The following is a 19,771-nucleotide window of genomic DNA, read 5'->3' as shown; positions in this document are numbered from 1 at the left end:
GGGGTTTGGTTGTACAGCTGCAATGTCACTCTTCCTAAAGTACTCTTAAAAGCAAAAAAAACACTTTCTCTGAAGGAAGTCTATTCTGGTTTGACAAGTGAAATGAAATGCAGCAACAAAAGCATTCTTAAGACACTTATACTGGGCTAGAAATACAGATATTTTAACAGGAAAAATAGTAGAAATGTGGAGTCATTTCTATTGAACTGGTTGTTTGCCACCTTTCCTTGTATTTCAGGCAAATGTGCAGACCTATGCAAAATGCATTTTATTGAAAGCATATGGGAGGACAAGGTCTTCTAATGCATCCTCTAATGCAAAATAATGCATTTTGAGGGGCCAACAGACAGACTTGCTAATGAGGGTAGAACTGGGAGACATTGTTGACAGCGTCAGCACTAGAGAGGTTAATAGGATAGAAAAGAACATAAGTAGCTCTCAATGAAATGGTACCCTACTGTGGTGAAAGAGGAAGACAGTAAGAATCTGAAATCCATTTGAGTCAAGTGTAAGAGAAAGTGTTGCTCTTCAGCACGATAACTCTCAAAATTAGTTTACTGCAAGTTGAAAGGAATGCCATATGAGGTGTCTACTTTGGAGGACTTGTGGAGATGGAAGAAACTTTGAAGACGTTTCTTATGCTTTATGTGGTGCAGAAGCTCTTAGTGCAGGTCTTTCCTGTTCTGAGACGAAATGTTAGTGTTTTATTCATTTTATGGTTAGAGTTAAGTGTGTTTAGGTGCATAAACATGTCAGAAAAGAGAAAACTTTTTTTTTTTTTTTTTTCCCCTACTAAAGATTAAAAATACTTTTAGGTAACTATACATTCTGATGTTATGCCGCTGCTACCTTGGCTTGTATTTTAAGTTGTAAATTTGTCAAATAAGGAAAAAAGTCTGTGCTTGCTAATTTGTTTGTTTTTCTAGTCAGGTGGTCTTCAGGTCCATCTAAGAAAAGAATGAGGAACATCAGTGAAAATATGTTCTTATACCAAAGAAAATGCTTTTGAATTTTTTTAAGGGGAGTAAAATAGCAAAAATAATATTGTAGTCATGCATTATTTATGGTGCCTGTAGCTTTGAAAAAAATCTTGTGATGTTAAGGCTGTCCCAAAATGAACTGGAATAGTACATTTCTGTAACTCTGATCTCTTTGTCTATAAAGCACATACTGCAAGCTTAAGACTTGTTTTAAGCTCATGTAATAAGAGGAGGGGAGAAAACCCCTCAAATTTCATAGCTTAATAAAATAAGCAAAATCTGTAAAGAAACAACTCGGTTGTAATTTGATGTCAGTTCTGCACTAAAATCTTTTACCACAGTCCACCATTGTAACAATGAGCTTCAGCCATCACTGTCTTTCAGCTTACCTGACTGTGATAAGCAGCACAGCATTTATTTCTGCCTGTACATAAACATGCTGCAAGTGGTTCATGACAGAACTTCAGCAAGCTGTGTCATGTGAGGATACTTGAGAAATGCATCAAAGGAGCTGACATTCTTGCACTGAGATTGGAAAAGGTTGCAACACTTCTCTTAAAGCCAAGAAACTTCAAGGGGAAGATCAATCTGAATTTGTTACATTTTCTAAGTCTCTTTATGCCTATTAAAAAGGACATGATTCTGTCAATCTAGTTGCATTTTCAGCTAAAAAGAAGCCCGAGGTAAATGGGGCAGACCAGCTAAACAAAAAAAAGCTTTCAAAATATAGCATGAGATGTAGCTAAATTTGGAGTTCTTAACAGCAAGCAGCCACTTAAGTAATTAAAGTATATTAGGTGCTACTGACCAAAGCAATTAGTATGTAGTTTCATTAATGGTGTTAGGATTGCAGTAACAATATTTAAGTCTTTTTGTCCAAATCAAGATTTCAGGCAATTTTTTCAATGTTCACGATGAGGTTAGGAACAGTGTGGATGCTAAATGCAAGCAGGGAGCACAGTGTTTGTGGAAAAGCAAGTCACATAACTTTCTCAGACTAGCCTGAGAAAGTGGCCTGGGAAATCATAAGGAGGAATCAAAATAATCCTCAGAGATAGAAGACAGCCTTGCAGATGTTGTCAGTTTCTTGTTTTCTTACAAGAGAAGGACCACTGACCAATGATAGTCATGTGTTAGTTTACTGACCAATAAGAGTTTTACCTATTTGGACTTTCTTGTACTTGTCTATAAAAGAAGATCTGGGGTAATAAACCTTGCTCTCCTGTTCAACCCATGAGAGAGTCTGAGTCGTACTTTTGCCATTCCCAATATAGTGCGACAGGAGTAGTGTGATGTTAGGGTGTGTTACAGCACCACTGAGTGGAGATGTAACTGTGCAGGAGCATCTTGAACTGGCTGTGCCTTGTTAACCCTCCTAATTAACATACCTTGCTCTGGAATTTACATGTGCATGCACATCTAAATTTTTATAAGCTAGGATCATAAACTATCATAAGTTTATATTTAAAACAAGGCTTTTTTTGGGCTGCTAATTTTTTGTTTATCTTTGCAATTAATTTGTGAGCTTGCTGCTGTTCAAAAGCAAAAGGAAATTACTGTTTTTGTGGTTTGTCCTCAAGTGGTTGAAAAATCTTGGAGAGCTCAGGCACAGTAGAGTGTTCCAAGTCCCTCTGAAATATTAACTACTGCATATGATAGGCTTTTAAGTTGCAAGGTCTGCAACTCTAAGACAGCTGAGTGACAATTGGGTGATGAGCCCAGTGACTGCAGTTAGGTAGCTTCTATGCTCCAGAATAACCATAAATATTCTTCAGAAAGATGACAATGAGTTTTAGAGCCTAAATAGAAAAAATACACTTTTGTGTATTTTTGAGAATGTGGAATTTACTAAAGTCCAAATACAGTTCACCTCTAAGGCTAGGGTCGCATCCCTGATGAGTCACTCAGTCAGAAAACCAAGGCTGGGAAGGCTTGCTGCTGGGAAACCTGTGGTTATTATTCCTTTGGTGGCTAACTTGGAGGTGCTGTCTTTGTTAAAAAGACACTGAGAGAAGTCCTTCAGAGCCTTCCGGCTTTACAGCAACATTCTGGCCTACCAGGAGCTCTGTCCTGTTGATGCATTGCCTCTTTCTAGGTCTAAGTGTTTCTAGGTCTGTAAATACGTGGGCGTGCTTTTGGTGGAGCAAACCAGTCTTCTCTGCTTTTCTGGGCTTTATTTCAGATGTGAAACAGAGCAAGGTGAGCAGGTTATCTCACCTCTCAAGAACACTGACCCTGTGTCCATAGGTTTTTGCGGCGTCTCTCCTCAGAGGAGTGGTGGGGTGAGTTAAAGCAGCGCAGTGCAGGACATAGCGCTCTACAAGCTCGTTTGAGCATGCTGGTGACATCCTTGTCATGTGGGATAAAGGAGGAGAGACAGCCTCATAAGAAGCGATGGTCTGTTCACAGAGTACTCTTAAGGGAAAATATCTTATGTTCCGCTTCCAGCCTTTTTCTGTGGGTGTGCAAGAAGGTGAGTCTAGGCAGGGGGTTGGTCTCCATGAACACCAAGTAGGTGGAAAAGAGGAGCAAGCTGATTTCCCAAAATCACAGGATATGCTCTGCATACCTGAACCAGAAGTGCACACAGCTTGTGAAATCAGGCACATGGATCTCAGAAGGAAAATGGGTATAAGGACAAGTTTCTTTTGACTCACACTGAGCTGAGATGAGTCTTTAGTACCCCTGCAGATTTTGCCTCTGGGTGAGCCCAATCTTGACTGATTTTCACCAGTGCAGCTTACCTGTGGGATATAAATCACAAAGGATCAGGCTTTGCCTAGCTGAAAAGAAAAGAAACTTGATTTGATGAGTTCAGAAGAAGCATTAGCACCTGGTTTTCTTAGGCCTAAATAAAGTTAGGCTGATTGTTACTGATTTTCAATGAAGTTTTGAATGGTAAATGTAGATTACTTGTTCTTTTGTATTGTCGCTGGTCTCAGGATTGTTGTTGGTGTCATAATCCTTGATTTGGGTTGGGGTTTTTTTTTTATTGTTATTTTATGTTAAAAAAACCAAAACAGGTGGACTTAATGGGGGCTCTTGGAATCAGTGTAGTCACAGCAGAGGGAGGCATCACAGACCTTTTATAAATGACTGTTTTCCTCCTGAGCGGAGTGGGGTACAGACACCTTCAGCGGTGGCTCCACACCGCCATTTGGGGTGAGACTGCAGCAATATGCTTTGCCATCTGGGGATGTGTGTAGCAGGACTGTGGCATTCCCTTCTCATGCAGTGGAGGTTCATGCTTTGTTACAGCAGTAATTCCTCACAAATTTTCCACCCTTTGCTGACAAGTCCAAGGGAGGAGATCTTATTCTGCACCCCAAAAGACTATGTAATTTTTCAGAAGCAGCTGCTTGGCTTGCCTGAAAGGAGAGCCTGAAATAGCTGATTTGGGGATAGCATATCTGTGTGCATATGAAATTAAATGTGTGCCCCAAAACTGCTCCTTTAGTAGGGCTAAGAAATATAGGGAAAGCTTACATTGAAGTGCTGCCTACGTGACAAGAGGGCATTTAGATGGCAGCTGCCTTCGTCTCTGAAGTGAAGCTAAGGTAGTTAGACTTGCTCATCATTATTTGTTGGGTGCCAGGTTTAAAAGCCAAGTCAGAGGCAATTTCTGATGTTCTACAAGTAAATTTATTTTAATCCCCAGAAAGCTTTTAAAGGAGGCTTTTTTTTAATGCAATGTTGCAATTCCAAACAAATCTCCCCCAGTTTAGGCTTTTGTAGCTATTTTACTAAAATGACAATTGCAGCTAATACTAAATTATTAAAGCAACTGAGAAGGCTGTCACGGGGTCCCTGGTTCTGTTTTCTTGTTAGTGCTGTAGTTATTGTTGTTTGTTTGCCTGGTTATAAATTTGACAAGAAGTACCTTAAATATGAAATATTCCAGTTGTCTACTTTGTAAGTCCATCAGTCATAGGTAACTGTTATAAGCTGAAAACGCAATATTTAATTCACTTGGAAGAGCAGCTGATTCATTAATTGCTGTGTGCAACTTTTGGAACTTATATTACATCCTCAACATGCTTTCTAAGCCAGCAACAAACCTATTTTAAAGCAAGATTTAAAACTCATGGTTTAACCTTAGGAGTAAAGGTTAGTTTGGGTATCAGGTGATGAGGGACATGCATAATAATAATAATAATAATAGTAATGATTAGCACGAGCTCTGCAGATCCATCACTTCCTGAAGTGAAAAGCTAATGGACTTTCTAGGTTAGTCTAACCACTTTTTACTTGAAAGCTTTGTTGGAGTTGTTGTAGAGTGGATTTGAAATGAAACCCCCTATGCAAGAAGCCTGGGGTTTGCTGGCTGCCAGGCAGGGGCTTCCCCAAGCAGTTGGGTGGTGCTGTCTTGGAGCAGCCACTGGCACTGGTGCTAGAGCAGGCACGGCATTGCTGACTTTTCCTGGAGCTAAGGCAGCACATTAGGAGGTTATGCATGATGTTTCCTTGAGCAGGGATAAAGCTTGGACTTTCTTGGAAGGATGGGAGGGACTAATTCATGCAATGGTTACTTATATTGATTTGCAAGGGTAGTTCAGCTGGGAATCCTCAGCTGGGTATTATGGTGTTTAATCAGGGAGAGAGAACACAGGTTGCCAAAAGGAAAGCAATAGATGCTTTGACTGTTTTTAACTTAGCCTTTAATAGCTTTAGATTTGCAAGACACGTGTAGCTCTTCTCATCTGTGTGAATTTTTAACTTCTTTTTGAGCTGTGACTTGTGTAGTAGTGTTATTTGTCTATATTTGATTTGTACTCTTACTTTTTTCTTCTTTTTCTCTGACATGGGCAATAAGAACAAAATACCCAAGTAAAATTTTTGAGAACTACTATGAGTAGAAATCTGTATATGGAAATGGTAGAATAAATTGGGAAAAATATTTTTTTTAATGTAAACATAAGAAACAAAGCATTCAGCTGGGCCTGGGGGGGAAGGGGGGCAGGAAAAAAGGGTGGGGGCACCTGGGGTCTGGCTGGTCTCTTCAGAGCAGGACACTTGCTGGGAGCTGCTGCGGCTGGGAGAAGGGAATTCACCATCACCCAGATGGAGCTGCTGCTTCTTCTCCTTCTTCCCTCTTTGTTGGTGGCCTCGCACACCCTGTCCTGCTGGGACGTGTGGCAGTGCCAGGCACCACCATGGAGCTGCTGATACACCTCAGCCACCGGCCCAGGATCTCAGCTCGTCCCTGCTGTTCCAGCTGAGTGTTCCTCAGAGCCCTGCAGGAGCACCAGGACTGCCCACCCGAGGGGTTTGTGAAACAAAGCCTCTCCTCCATCCCTTCCTGTCTCGGCCAAGAAAGTTGTCACGGGGTCCCTGGTTCTGTTTTGTTGTTAGCGCTGTAGTTATTGTTGTTTGTTTGCCTGGTTATACATACTAGTAAAGAACTGTTATTCCTGTCCCCAGATCTCTGCCTTAGAGCCCTTTGGTTTCAAAATTAGAATAATTCCAATGAGGGGGTTTACTTTTTCATTCCAGGGGAAGCTCCTGCCCTCCCTAGCAGACACCTGTCTTCCAAAACCGAGACAGTAATCTCTGTAAAAATGCAACTAAACCTGACCTTTTCTGACTAAAATTGCAGTGTCCACTGATACAAGATACCTTCTTAAAGCCATTCTCTCATATATATGACTGTCTAATATAATGTGCAGTCAAGCATTTACCCTGTGGTCAACTAACAGTATTTCAGTTCACCTCTTCATTGCCACCCAGTGTTATGCTTTTTGAGCTCTGACTTTTAAGTTCCTTAATGGCTCAGTAGGTTAACATGCCTGCTGTCTGAAAAGTTCCAGTGGATTTTCTGTTTGTTCTGTGTGGGCTGCACAGGCAAGGAGCCCTTCTGCCACCCAGGTGTTCCCGCATCCACGTCCTCTTGAAGGATAAGTGACAGTCCTTCTATGATCATCATTTTGGGATATACTGACAAGGTTTGCTTTCTCAGTTTTCCTGTTGAGGTAATGCATCAAGAGTGAGGCATGCAGTTAACTGCACCAGGAAGATGAGACTTGAATGGAGAATCCCTGGGGTCAGTTGATCTGTTTGTGTCTCATGTTCACTCTTTCTTTTCTTTTTTGTCCTGCAGTATGGGTGGGCCACAACAAGGCTATAGGTTCATGACTACTTCTCACAAAATTATGCCTTAAGCTTTAGCTTTCCTTGTTTTCCTGTCTCCTTTTGGGCCAGGAAAGTCCATCTGGCCTGTGCATGCTGTAACGTGTCACATCCTTCATCAATGTAACGCTGTCGTTAATAGCTTTTTGAGGATTAGTCTACTCTGACCCCAGGTTTGGCCTCTGAAAGAATATACCATTCTGCCTTCTATGGTGCTGCTTCTGTCTGGGTAACTGAGTCTGGTTTGGGTTTTCCTTGTCTTGATAAACCGAAACAAAGAAATGTTTTCTTTTTAGAGGTCTTGATCATTATTTTTCTTAAATTAAAGAATTAGAAGTAGGTGACATGAGAAATGGTACAGGAAAACTACTGAAATGCATGTTCATAGAAAAAAACCTGCAGATGCTACCCCTTACTTGAAAATTATTTTCACTGGATTTTGTAATCTTCTCAAGAATTATGGTTTCCCAGAGGTCTACTTAATCTGATATTCTACTCTAAGTGATGTGTTTACTCAATAGTTACTATAAAGCAGTGGTTGTGCAGGCATTGGCCTGCAAAGAGGGTTTTGGAAAGGTGACTGGTTGATTGCTGTTATCAGTGGTAGCTGGATAAGGGTGTGCTCACCCAACAGGAGGTGAGCAGTCCCAGTGTGCAGTAACACAGGATCAGCTGGTGTCCTGTTTGACTTTGGGTTCAAACTTTGACCTCTTGCTTTTTAGGAAGGAAGGTATTATTTTATTTTAATTTAGTTTAGTTTATATTTTTATATTTTATTTTATATATATATATTTTTTTGTTTGTTTGTTTGTTTTTTTCCCCGCAAAGCTGCAGATTTTCTTTGAGAAAATGAGTATCAGGAATTCTGTTTTCTAAATAGTCTGCATGAGTCTGGAAAAGGGACTGGCCATGACTTACATATTTTAATCTTATCTCTTATTGGAACATGCGTAATCAGAATTCTAGGTGGTTTAGATGGTTTCCCTGGGTTTCAAGCCGCTCTCTCATACTGATGCCATTAGTGCTTCAACACTTGTGTGTGCAGTAGAGTCAAGCAAGAGGTCAGCAGTGGTGGTGGTGATACCCACCTACAGCAATTGTCTGTCAGGGCAACCAATATCCTTCCACTCCACAAACAGACCAACCTGACTCTGCTGTCCTTGGTTTAGAAATGGGAGTATTCACAGTAGAAGGTGCTTCTGAATGTTGTCTGTGAATATTTGCAGCGCCATTAATGGGCCATCAAAAAGTAAAACCATTAAAATCTCCATCAGAGACATGCTTTGCCTTAGTTTGTCCCCATAATTAACAAATAAACCCTCCTTGTCCACCCTCCCTTCCCTCAAATGCTTAGCTTTCATCATCTTCTCTCTTCAGGATGTCAAGTGTTTTGTGTGAACTGGACGAAAACTGAATTTTTCATTTTTTATCCTTCCATCTTTTTCTATCACAATTCCTAGCAGGACATCTATAGCCATAGAAGCTTTTGGTTTTTTATGAGCACCTTTCATATATAGCTTATTCCTATAGTTGTTACCTAGCAACATTAATTTTGTTCAATTTATTTTGTCTTCTATTTCAAGAAATCTCTCAGGTGTGTTTTGAGAACTTATCTGGAGTCCAACCATGAACCTTTAGAAAAGAGGTGTAAAATAAGAAAGTTCTCTCCATCACCTGTACTTAGTGTATGTATACTTGCTGTTAGCCATCACAGCCGTAGTGGCAGAAATGGGAATAGATGTGTGTGGCATTTAAAAATTGCCTGGACAATACTGAAGCAGTTACAAGTTCACTGTTGATTTCTCTGTGTGGTGTTTCAGTGTGCTCAAAGAGCACAGATGCCCATCTCAATTTCATGCTCTTTTACCAACCAGCATCTCTGTTTCTTGCCCTTCTCTCTACGGCATGGTCCATTTAGCATTTTGCAAGCTGCACATGTACTGATGTGACATTTTGTAGGTTAGCAACCATAGTTACAATACAAAATAGAGGATTTCACTTAAGCTGAAGAACATTAGAATGCAATAAGGGAAAGGAGTGCAGAGGCCCATAAGGAGACTTACAGGACACATAAAGGGATTCAGTTTTGTAATTTTTAATTCAGACTGTGGTTGCTCTGGAGGTGTTGATGCCTCTAGGACACAAAGTTGTCTTTGTGTCTTCTGCTTTTACTTGAACAAAAAACCCCTCTAAGCTTCTAATGTTCAACTGAGGCAGTCTTGATATTTTTATAGTTCTGTCTGACAGCCTTCTCTCATCTGGAGAACAGTGTGAAGGCATAGGGTTTGAAAATATTTTTTAATATTGTCTTGTTGTTTCTTGTGCTAAACTTCCCATCTATATGGAGCTTTCAAGAAATCAGGAGGGGAGAGATTGCATAGAATTGGAGCTGGTATTGGGAACGGAGGGTGTTATTCAGCTGTAGCATCACTGTAGAGGACACTGTGGGGTTTCTAAAAAATTATAAGAGATCTGCTTATTATCATCCACCTTCTGTTGCAGATGTCTCTCAGAGGTGTAGAAGCTGCCAAGTATTAAATACATGCATCCGTAGGGGTCTGTGGATACCAACTGTATGAAAATTGCAGATCTACTGGTGCCTGTTGCATTAGTGGAAAATGAAGTCAGAGTACAGAGGGATATGAGATATTTGGGTAAACACAGTGAGTGTAGTAACATGCTCAGAGGGAGAAAGTAATAGGGGAGTATGAGTGTTACCTAGAATGGACTTCTTTTTGCATCATTACAACTATGTGTTGTCAGTAATAGCACACTTACTAAAAATGTTAGTGATGGAGATTTCTGAAGTCTTTTCAAAGTGGCATTTAGACATGGTACTGGAGGGACATGCTGGTGCAAGGGATCCCCTTAATATGAATGGTTGTCTTATAAAAGGAGTTTTTATGCACATCTCACTGTGGTAATCCTTTCGTGCATTTTTAATCATAAACCATGAGATTTCCACCATGCTATAACCCTTGCAAAACATAAATGTATCACTGGTATGAATCAGGATAACGTAGAGGCAATTTTAGAGGATTTGAAACAGGATCTTGAGGTAGATACCACGAGTATTTTATATGTCTTTTTTTTTTCCCCTTTTCAAATTCTGGTACATTTCTTCTGTTCATTTTACTATAAAGGTATTTTCCCTGTATCACCTATGATTTACATAGTGTTTCACTGCATCATCAATACAGGATAGTAGGCTGTATGCAATTGTCTGCATTTTCTTTCACTGTTTCCATCTGTCTCCTTGAGGGTTAATTCACATGTGCTGGAGGGGCTGCTCACAACTTGGATACCATGCTCTACTCAGCACTAACTTCAGTGAAATCGTATATTAGGTGTATCTTAGCTTTTCTGTTTTGTCAAGATGGCTCTTGAATATGCTGCTCTGAGACTCATTTTGGGGAACTGATTGCTGGTGTTAGATTGTCAAAAAGGAATGGTGATCAGTTAACAGCTGCCTTACTGTATAGAACACTTGTTTATATATGTGCTGTTAGGTTTCATGTAGTATCAGACTTAATTCCATGGCAACACAAAGGTGCTAGATAGTCTTTTTATAAACCTTCTACCAAATTCCTAGTAGGTCTTGCATCAGTTATCTCAGAGCTGATGTAAGGGATGAAGTTGGGTGATTAAATTCAAAAATGAGCAAACAAGATGGAATTTTATTTTTTTTTTAATAAAATGTTTTTACAAGCCTCTTAAAGCACAAGTAATTTAGGTCCTGTGATGTTTTCCAAAGTGTTCCCTATGAACTGTGGACCATATGTGAAAGGGAAGGCTATTTGCTGAACTGTCAGGGACATAAAATGTATCCTGGTCTGTAGTCCAAAGCTGAGATTCTTCCCATGTTAATCTCTTTTGCAGTAAATAGAATTTCTGCAATGCAGTGAGCCCCTTGACAGCTGTGAAAATACCTGCTTTCTTCAGGAAGCTGGCACAGCTGAAGATGAGCAGGATCATTTCAGCTTTATGTTGCTTCAGAATAGGTGGAATCTGCTTAGTCTTGTTAGCTGAGCTTAGCATGTCAAGGCCAACAGCTACCAAAATAAGTAAATAAATGAGGATGTAGAGGATAGAGAAGGGCTAGAAGCAGAAAAGCAAGTGGGACATGGTTAAGTACAGATTAAAGTTTGCTCAGGCCTAATTTAGGAGTTATCATCCCTTCTCTGTTATGCTCAAAAACATTAAAAATGTATTCAAGGTGCTTTGTTTTATGGAGCATGATATTTTACCTCACTAGCTTAGTAGAATTTTTGTAACAAAGTTTCCCTCTTTCCTTGAATTGAGCTTTTAAACCTTTTCTTGTAATTGAAATATGATTTACTTTACCAAAAATATTACTTGCAATATCCAGTGGAGCTGGTTTCTGAAAAAAGCCAAAGTTTAACAAGTTGTGGGCAAAGAAACAAAATTAAGTTCAGACAGCTTCCAGTGTGTTCACTTTGATTCCAGTTTGGGAAAGAAGATTGCTCACAGAAGAGTCTGCAAAACTGTCCCTGTCCACCACCTGAAGTATGTCAGAGCTAGGTTTTTCAACTATTCTCCTTTAAAAATGACAGTTAAAAGCTAAGGGCTGTTTGCATGTTTGTGAATGGAAGTGATGAGTAGCCTCTGTGCTGCTCAATTGAAATGAAATAGACCTTGAATATCCACTTTCATACTCCTTGATCTTACGGCAGAATTCAATTCAGATTAAGGAAAATACCATATTGTATCCCTGGAAGTGCATGTATGCAAGATATCTGGGGAGCTGGAAGCTCCTCAGCTACCTGCAACTCACTCTGCCTGCTGGATTCTTTCAGGTCAGTCACAAAATCTGTGTGTATATACTTAGAGGACCAGTATGGTGCTGTGCTGGCTCAAAGTTCAATGATTTGCAAATTTTGCTGTTAGGTAGCAAGCCTTCTCAAAGTCAGTTTTTGTCTGGGAAAAAAAAAAAAAAATCTGTATAGGGTTATCTTGATGGAGGTGGGATCTCACTGGTTGGGAGAGAAAGATACTTTGAGGGACTGCACTATATATGAAATACTCTTCTGAACAATATACTTGCATATGGTTGAAACATAAATTTTGTTTGATTATTTGATTTTTGTTTAGTTAAACTCTGTGGAGAGCCATCACAGTAACATGCTGGATTACTTGGCAGGCTGAGACATCTGCTGGCACTTTGGAGGTGTAGGCTACAGCAGTGATGTTTCTTATTGCATCATGCTGAAATCTCCCTGAAACATAATGGTATTTAGTAGTAAATGCCATTGTATAGAGATGAAACTGTCTGAAATTCAAGACTGCAGACTTTGTCTTCAAAAAGCTTAAGGATCATAAGGATCTTTTGCTCCTGCAAAAGTTTTTTAGCAAGACTGAGGGCTATTATTAACAGTGCTGCATCCACAGAGAAAAGGAGCTGACAGAGGAGTGAAACCAGATTCTGGATTCAGTGCAGCATATTATTAGGAGAACTCTATATGCACCTTGACAGTGCCTGTCCTGCTAGAAATTGAACTTAGGTGTGTAATTGATATACTTAAAAGCCTGCTAATGGTAATTCAATGCTTTAAACTATGTACTTGTTTTGCTTAGTGTTTTGCATAAAGTCCCTCATTTTATATATATTAAGCTACATAGGACAACTTTGCAATTATTTGCTTGTTTGGGGATAGCTTGAGATGACTCTTAATTGTTCTTCCCATGTTAGTCACCTGAAAACTTAATGATCTTGCACACTAATAGCTTTGTCTAAATGGTTAATAAATTAGCACCCTCAGGGACCAAGCCATATGGACTCCCACTGCATATATGCCTCAACTTCCTCTCTTTCTGCTTTTCAGCATGCTAAACAATTGCTGTTAGTTGCTGTAATTTACTCCCTGACTCTGTGGTCAGAGTCTGTCTTTTATGTCTCCTATATCGAACCCCTAAGCATTTACTTGACAGCCATCTGACACCCTACAGCTCAGTACTTTAGATGAATGATAAAATTTAAAAGCCTTGTAATTTGGCGTCTTCCTCTTTATACTTCTGTGGTTCCCTTGTGATTGCTCGTGAAGTGTTTTCTATATGTCCTTTCCCAACAGGATAAAAATCTGGAGGATGGAATGAAATTCAAATTGCAACTCTGTCTCAAGATCACTAAAAATAGCAGGAAAATTATTGTAGACTTTGTCCAAGCAAAACAAAGCTTAGATTGTTGAAAATCCATCAACTAAGCTGACATACAGAGATGGTGTAACCTAGTGAGGGTGAGTCTCAGTAGTAGTGTAGTAGCTGTTAAATACAAAAATTGAGGTAAATTATCATAAATAATTGAAAGGAAGAAACCTGTTTGTGGGGTGATGTGTTTGTGGTTTTTTCCTCTCTCTTTTTTTTTTTTTTTCTTTTTACATATGTTCAAACCTTAAAACCCTCTTGAGTATGTTCTAAGTGAAGGCTCAGTGGCCGTTACTTTATAGTAAAGAGCCTACTGACTTTCAGTGAGAAACACGGTATTTCAGGTCACTAAATAGAGCTCAGGTGTAGGGGCATGACCAGAAACCTGTTTAATTCTGAGCAGATCTTTTGTTCACCCAACACTGAGAATGGAGATCATCAGATTCCTTATACAATTGCCATTGTAAATGCCACATTCAGATCTCATTATGGTTATCAAGGCATGTTGCTGGTGGACAGAAATTGAGTGATGCTGTTTTAGATTATATTCTCAAGAAATGTGATAGTTGTACAAAATCATTTATGGTATCTAAAAGAAGATGCTGCAACTGGTTGCAAGGTGCTTCTTTCATTTACCTAGAAATCATGGCAAAAGAATGGATATTGGAAAATATAGTGTGTTTTTGCCACCTTCATCGCTTGTCTCTACTTTCCATCCCTGTCAGGAAGATTTTTGTGAGATGGAAGGTTTGCAGGCAGCAATGGGATGTTTTGCCACACCAGTTAATATGGCTGGAAAATAAGGACACATTTTTGGCTGCACAAAGCTCTGTTTGGTCAGGAGTAGCTGTTCAGGCAGTGGCTGTGCTGTAACCAGAAGCAGATATCAATGTGTGTGTTCATCAGCCCGCTGAACTCCTGATAAGGAGTGATGTAACTTGTGGCTAGGGAGTAATTACAGTGCTCTGCAAGAGGAGTTCAGAGAGTGGTTAGTGCAAAGGGCTTGCAGAGTTCTCTTGTCTTGCAGAGAGCACTTATGATCATTAAGGAGGAATGATTGAGCACAAGTTACTTATTTACAATGAGGTAAGGTTGGTGCCCTTTTTAGGAACTGATGTTCTTCCAGCCAGCCACATCACATCCTTGGTTGATTTGCTTTGTACTCTTTAAGGTAGAAGTCTATCTATCACACTGCAAGAGCAAGGATACAGTAGATCTTTTTATATGAAAGTCATTGGCCTGCCCTTCAAAATACCATCTCACAAAGATATAGTAGGATTTTTAGCAAGATATAATGATCACTTGTATAATGGTGTCTTCTAGCTCTGCAGCACTGTCTTAGTTTTTTTTCTTGTAAATTATTTGATCTTGCGAAATATTTATTACAGTATTGGACAATCTAAACTTGATACATTGCCAAGCCAAACTGAGGTATTTGCAAGTGATATGCTTTGGAAACATATGGCAGTTTATCACTAAATGAAGTGGTGTTTCACATTAGCATTGTTATTATTAACAATTGCACCAAATTCTGGTTCAATACACACACATACACACACATATATAGTAAATACTGTGTCCATAGCTTTTCACCATGGAAGACAAAACAAATGTCCATTGCTGGCTGTTAACAGTTGTGGTTCTCTACTCTAAAAGAAACACCTTATTTCTGCAATAATAATTTGCACTGTAAAAATGTAGTTAAATAATTATGTGATAATTTTACTGAAACGTAATCTTTGCTCTTGCCACATATCCTTTGCCTGGGACTTCCAGGTATGTTACACTGCCTTTATTTTATCTTTCAGATGACGATGTGGACCTGGAAGCTTTGGTAAATGACATGAATTCCTCATTTGAAAGTTTATACTCTACATGCAGTATGCAGTCGGAAACCACTCCGCTCCTTCAGAATGGCCAGCTGAACCGCAGCCAGCTGCCGTCCTCGGGGTCCGGCACCCTGCAGCCCATGTCCCCAAGGCAGAAGGTGCAGCGCTCCCAGCCAGTGCGCATCATGGCAGTCAGGTAGGGACAAGGCACTCGCCTTCTTTTCCATAAACTGTCATGAACTGGCTTCAAAATAACTGTATTTTAAAATAGGATATCCACTTTGGTAAGGAACTTAATAGTGTTAGACTGGACATTTGCATAGAAAAATGTACTAAGTAGGTGAAGATCATAATATTTCCACATGTTATCGCCTTTCTTTTTAGTCAAGGTTTGATGTTTCTGCAGTAGCTGATTTGTAGAAGTGTGTCATTAGTAGCAATTGGCAGAAGCTATATCCATATTTGGATTTTTTTCCAAACTATTAAAACCAGCGCTCTCAAGTCTGGTGTCTACTGACAGCCTAGAGGTTTTCTTAAAAGTAAGAGATCATGTAGGTAGATGAGGGTATGCTCGACTACTTTTGATATACAGAAAGTACATCTTTCTTTGTGGAGGTTTCCTGAATGGTTTAAGACCAACAAGAAAAAGGAGCATGTCTTAGTTATTTATCTTCCCAGAACACTTTCAACTCACACACTTGAGTGCACTGTGTAAGTCATTACCAAAAAAAGTGGAAATCTCTTGATGGTGATGGGAGAGTATATAGGTGATGTACATGTTCTTAAAATCTTTTTAGGCAGTAGGAGGAAGTGAGCTCCTGTCAGCATGAGTAGGTCAATTCATTTCTTTCCTGCTAGTTAACAATTTCTTCTTTGAAGGAAATGAAAAGTAATAATATAATAAAAGAAAAAATCCGAGTATGGAAGGGGTGGTTTCTAACTCTGTACACTGATGTATTGCTTATAGGAACGGTATACTAAAGACAGGCAGCTTTTCTGTTCAAAGGGGTATGCAGTGCAACTGAGTTGATGATGCAATTAGTTCTACAGGTATTTCATAGTTAACCTCAAATTGGGCTGTCCTAGAAAATGTACTCTCTGGTGTACTACAGCTGTTGATATTTTGTAAATATCTCAGTCAAAACACTTAAATATTCTTTGGCATTTAATAACTTAGCAATTCTTGTTTTGAGAACACTTTGCCTTTTTGAAATCTGTACTTCCATGCACACCAGAACATCCTGTGCTTATCATCATCAAAGAAGATAATGGTGAAGCTTCTATTCAGGGTTATCTGGACCCAACTTGTTTGCCACCAAAACAGAGTGATTGACTGTGGTCTCTGAGGAGCACAGGTTGTGTGTATCAGTTACGAAGTAAATGATCCACTGGCAGCAGTACAGGTGCAGCACAGCACAGAGAATTCCCAGCTTCAGGAAACCACACCTTTCTGATTGTATTGAGTCTGTGGTTCCACTTCTTACAGTGGATGTCAGTCAAAAACTTGAAATACAGCACACTGTTGCACAGATATGACATGTCTACTGGTCTGAAGAATCTTACACTGTCCTTTTATCCTATGCCGTAGAGAACTGCACACATGGGAAGCACCAAAAAATAAAAAATAAAAAAATAAGCAGGCCAAGTAGTTGTTGGCATAGTTCATAGTTAAAGTTGGAACCTGCTATTTATCGCACCTGCCCAGGTCTGTAAGGCTCATTCATGGAACACCAAGGCAACTAAATTGCAGGACAAAGTTACCTGTGGGGCAGATTTCACAGTAGTTAAATTTTGTTATCCACCAGGTTCTGTTACAGGCAAAGACAGTGAGAGTACCCTGAGTGAAACATGCTGCCAGGGCCAAAACCATCAGTTGTCTCTCAGGAGACTGTTAAGGGAGTCTCTGGTTGCTGAAGGCATGCAGAAAAATGAGATCAAGCTGAGTTTTTAATGATTTGCCTTTCAAATCCAGAAGTTAGTTGATTTGAAAACTTTCATGATTACCACTAGATGGTGCCTCCTGCTTAGGTATTGAAGGGCAGCCTGCTGCAGTCAGCTAGTGCATCTTCAGTAGTGATGTTCTGGCAGCAGGGAAACCAAAAGCCATCTGTGTAGCCATGAATAGGTCTTACAGCTTTTCTGGTAGGTTTTAGTTTTTCTTTTGTTGGTGTGGGCACTGCAGGTGTATTATAAACTGGAACTTGAAGCTCCGTTATATGTTGACTCATTGAGATGTACTTAGGTTGGATGCACACTTGTATGGACAGTAACTGTACAATGAGCACAAGGTGGGAGGGTGTAATTCCAGTTTATTGCTTATTGCTAAAGCCACATATTTGAATTTTCATTTCTTCAGGAAATGCCAAGTTGCTTGGAGATAGAATCTGGTATTATAAGGAGGTGACAATATTGGTTTAAGTCTCATCTTAGAGAACTTTACAGTGGGGTACATGTTTGTTTTCAAATCCACTTGGAATTTGGCTCTGAGTGACTGCCATTGTTTTCTCCTCTTTCTCATTGGTTTGGAAGAGCTTTGCTGACTTTCTGGCACATACAGCGCAAGCTTGTAATCTAGTGCTTACAACAGTGAGTACAGCTAGATATTTCTGTTTATTTTATTTGCACAGTTACCTCAGTTACTCACCCAAGTAATCAAATTATGAGCAACAAAACAAGCACAGATGCCTGACCAGTCATTTTTCACATGCAATTACCTACTTTGTGCTAGGAGTTGCTGTAACCATATACTAGTTGCCTAGAAAAAGAGTGTGTTTGATTCCTTGTCTTTAGTGTCATTATCACAAACGCTGGGCCAGGAGAATCAGGTCTAGTGATGCCAGTTTGCTCCTCTTAATACATAGTGCTTCTGTGTTTACAGGCGTCTTCAAGAGGAAGAACAGCAATTCCGAACGTCATCTTTGCCGGCCATCCCAAATCCCTTCCCAGAACTTTGTAGTCCTGCAAGCTCTCCAGTGCTGGCCCCTGGATCTTTACCTCAGAGTCAACCTGCTAGTAAGCATGTGAGTATGGGATGAAGCTTTGGGTCATCCATTCGTGTGCAGACCGGCACTGGACTACTTCATTTTGAAGGGAGGAAGAAAGCTTCCAGATAAGTAAAACACTTGTAGACTTTGTCTGCGAGTAGGGCAGCACTGGCTGAGAGGGTATCTCCAAATAAGCTACAGACCGTTTTTGAAAGGTTTGTAAGAAAGAAGTGTAAAAATGAAGTAAGCCTCTTTCAGAAAAATGCATGTTGTGAATGAAGCAGTAATGCTTAATATCCTTCAGATTCTGTTATTCACCCTAAAGATTTAATAATACTGAAGTCAAATGAATTAGCTTAGAGTTGGATGAGGATCTGTGCCTTTTATACTGCATATTAGAGGTGCCACAAAAACACTGAACACCTGAATTCTCTAAAGATATTGTGGTGCTTTATTTGCTGTTTTTCATGAACCTGCTCAAAAACCAAAGGCGTTCTTAGAGCTTGTAACTATGCACAGCTCATTGTAATGGGATTTAAGGAGAAGGTTGTCTCACAGAAAGCTGGTGGAGTAATTTTCTGAGTTCTTAGCAGTTAAGATAGCCCAGACTGAGTTCTCACTTGATCCAGAGTAGTAACTTCAGCAACACAGCAGTTTTTATTCTCTGTCCTACTCCATTCTATAAAAACAATCATCTTGTTTTTTATCATTCCTCAAGCACACTTGGAGACTAAAGCTGGTCTCAAAAACCTTTATTTTGTAAGCTGTGCTGACCTGCATGGGAATGAAAAGATGGGTTACTCTGACTATTGGCTTACAACAATTCTGTTCTTGAGTACCCAAAAATATTGAGAAGTTCTGTGTCACTGCTCAATTAGTTTGTAATTAGCTCCTACATCCTCTCAGAGATAAAGGGCTTGGGTGGGCGGTTCAGTTGCAAGCAGTAGACCCCTCGCATGTTCTGTGTTGCATTACAGTGCCATAAACAGCCACCTCCTTTTCTGAGAGACACAGTGCATCTCCATTGGTTTTACTGTATTTCTTACACATACAAGACAGACAGGTAACCAAATCATGCCCTGGGAAAAAATTGAGCCATCCCATTGGGAATTTAGCACAGGGCCCTGTCAGAGACACAGTTACTGGCTAAGCAGAGAGGCTGTTTTGCCAAGGCAGTGTTGATGTGACTCTGGGGAAATAAAACCAGGGGCAATTCTGCCTCCTGGCACTTGCCAGCAGAACAGCAGCATACCTGTCTTTCTGAAATAAACCCTTGCCTCTGATGAACCTGTGTTTACCTCTCCAAATATTGCCCAGGTTCAGGGTTTCTTTGCCTTATATCTCTATGTTTTACTAAAATTACCCAAGCTACCCTAAACTTGGCTCTGCAAGACCTTAAGGAACCCTAAATGATCTGTGAGTCAGTTTTTGATGGAATTTAGAAATCAATGGTTTAATTGCAGATAAATATAAAAATAACTAGTCTTTTAATGTAGGTAAGATGGCTATAAAGGCAGAATAGACGATCTTATATTTTCCGAAGTTTTACCTTATTTTTTTAAAAATTATTCTACCTTACTTTAAAATGAAAATTTTTGACAAATGTCTGAAAGCCTAAAATGAAATCATTCATATTGTATAGATATGCATGCTGCTGAATTTTTTAATCAAAGGCAGTCTGTTATATTGG

At 39.7% G+C, this 19,771-nt stretch overlaps 2 protein-coding genes across 11 annotated transcripts in view; one reads left to right on the top strand and one right to left on the bottom strand.

Annotated features, from left to right (window-relative positions):
- CDH18 (cadherin 18) overlaps nt 1-19,771 on the bottom strand; it is a 1,344,136-nt gene that overhangs the window by 487,392 nt on the left and 836,973 nt on the right. The window lies entirely within an intron of this gene.
- The window catches only part of GRB10 (growth factor receptor bound protein 10), a 146,822-nt gene that overhangs the window by 75,261 nt on the left and 51,790 nt on the right, over nt 1-19,771 (top strand). For all 5 annotated transcript variants that reach the window (XR_001525455.1, XR_001525453.1, XM_015653131.1 and 2 more), the window contains exons 4-5: nt 15,077-15,293; nt 17,976-18,117. Coding sequence is in view for 3 of the 5 variants with exons in the window: in XM_015653131.1 (XP_015508617.1) it covers nt 15,077-15,293; nt 17,976-18,117 (359 nt within the window). In the remaining 2 variants the exon portion in view is untranslated. The remainder of the gene's footprint in view (nt 1-15,076; nt 15,294-17,975; nt 18,118-19,771) is intronic.

This window comes from Parus major, chromosome 2 (assembly GCF_001522545.3).
Source record: "Parus major isolate Abel chromosome 2, Parus_major1.1, whole genome shotgun sequence".
Classification (NCBI taxonomy): domain Eukaryota; kingdom Metazoa; phylum Chordata; class Aves; order Passeriformes; family Paridae; genus Parus; species Parus major.
This window is presented reverse-complemented; position numbering and strand designations above follow the sequence as displayed.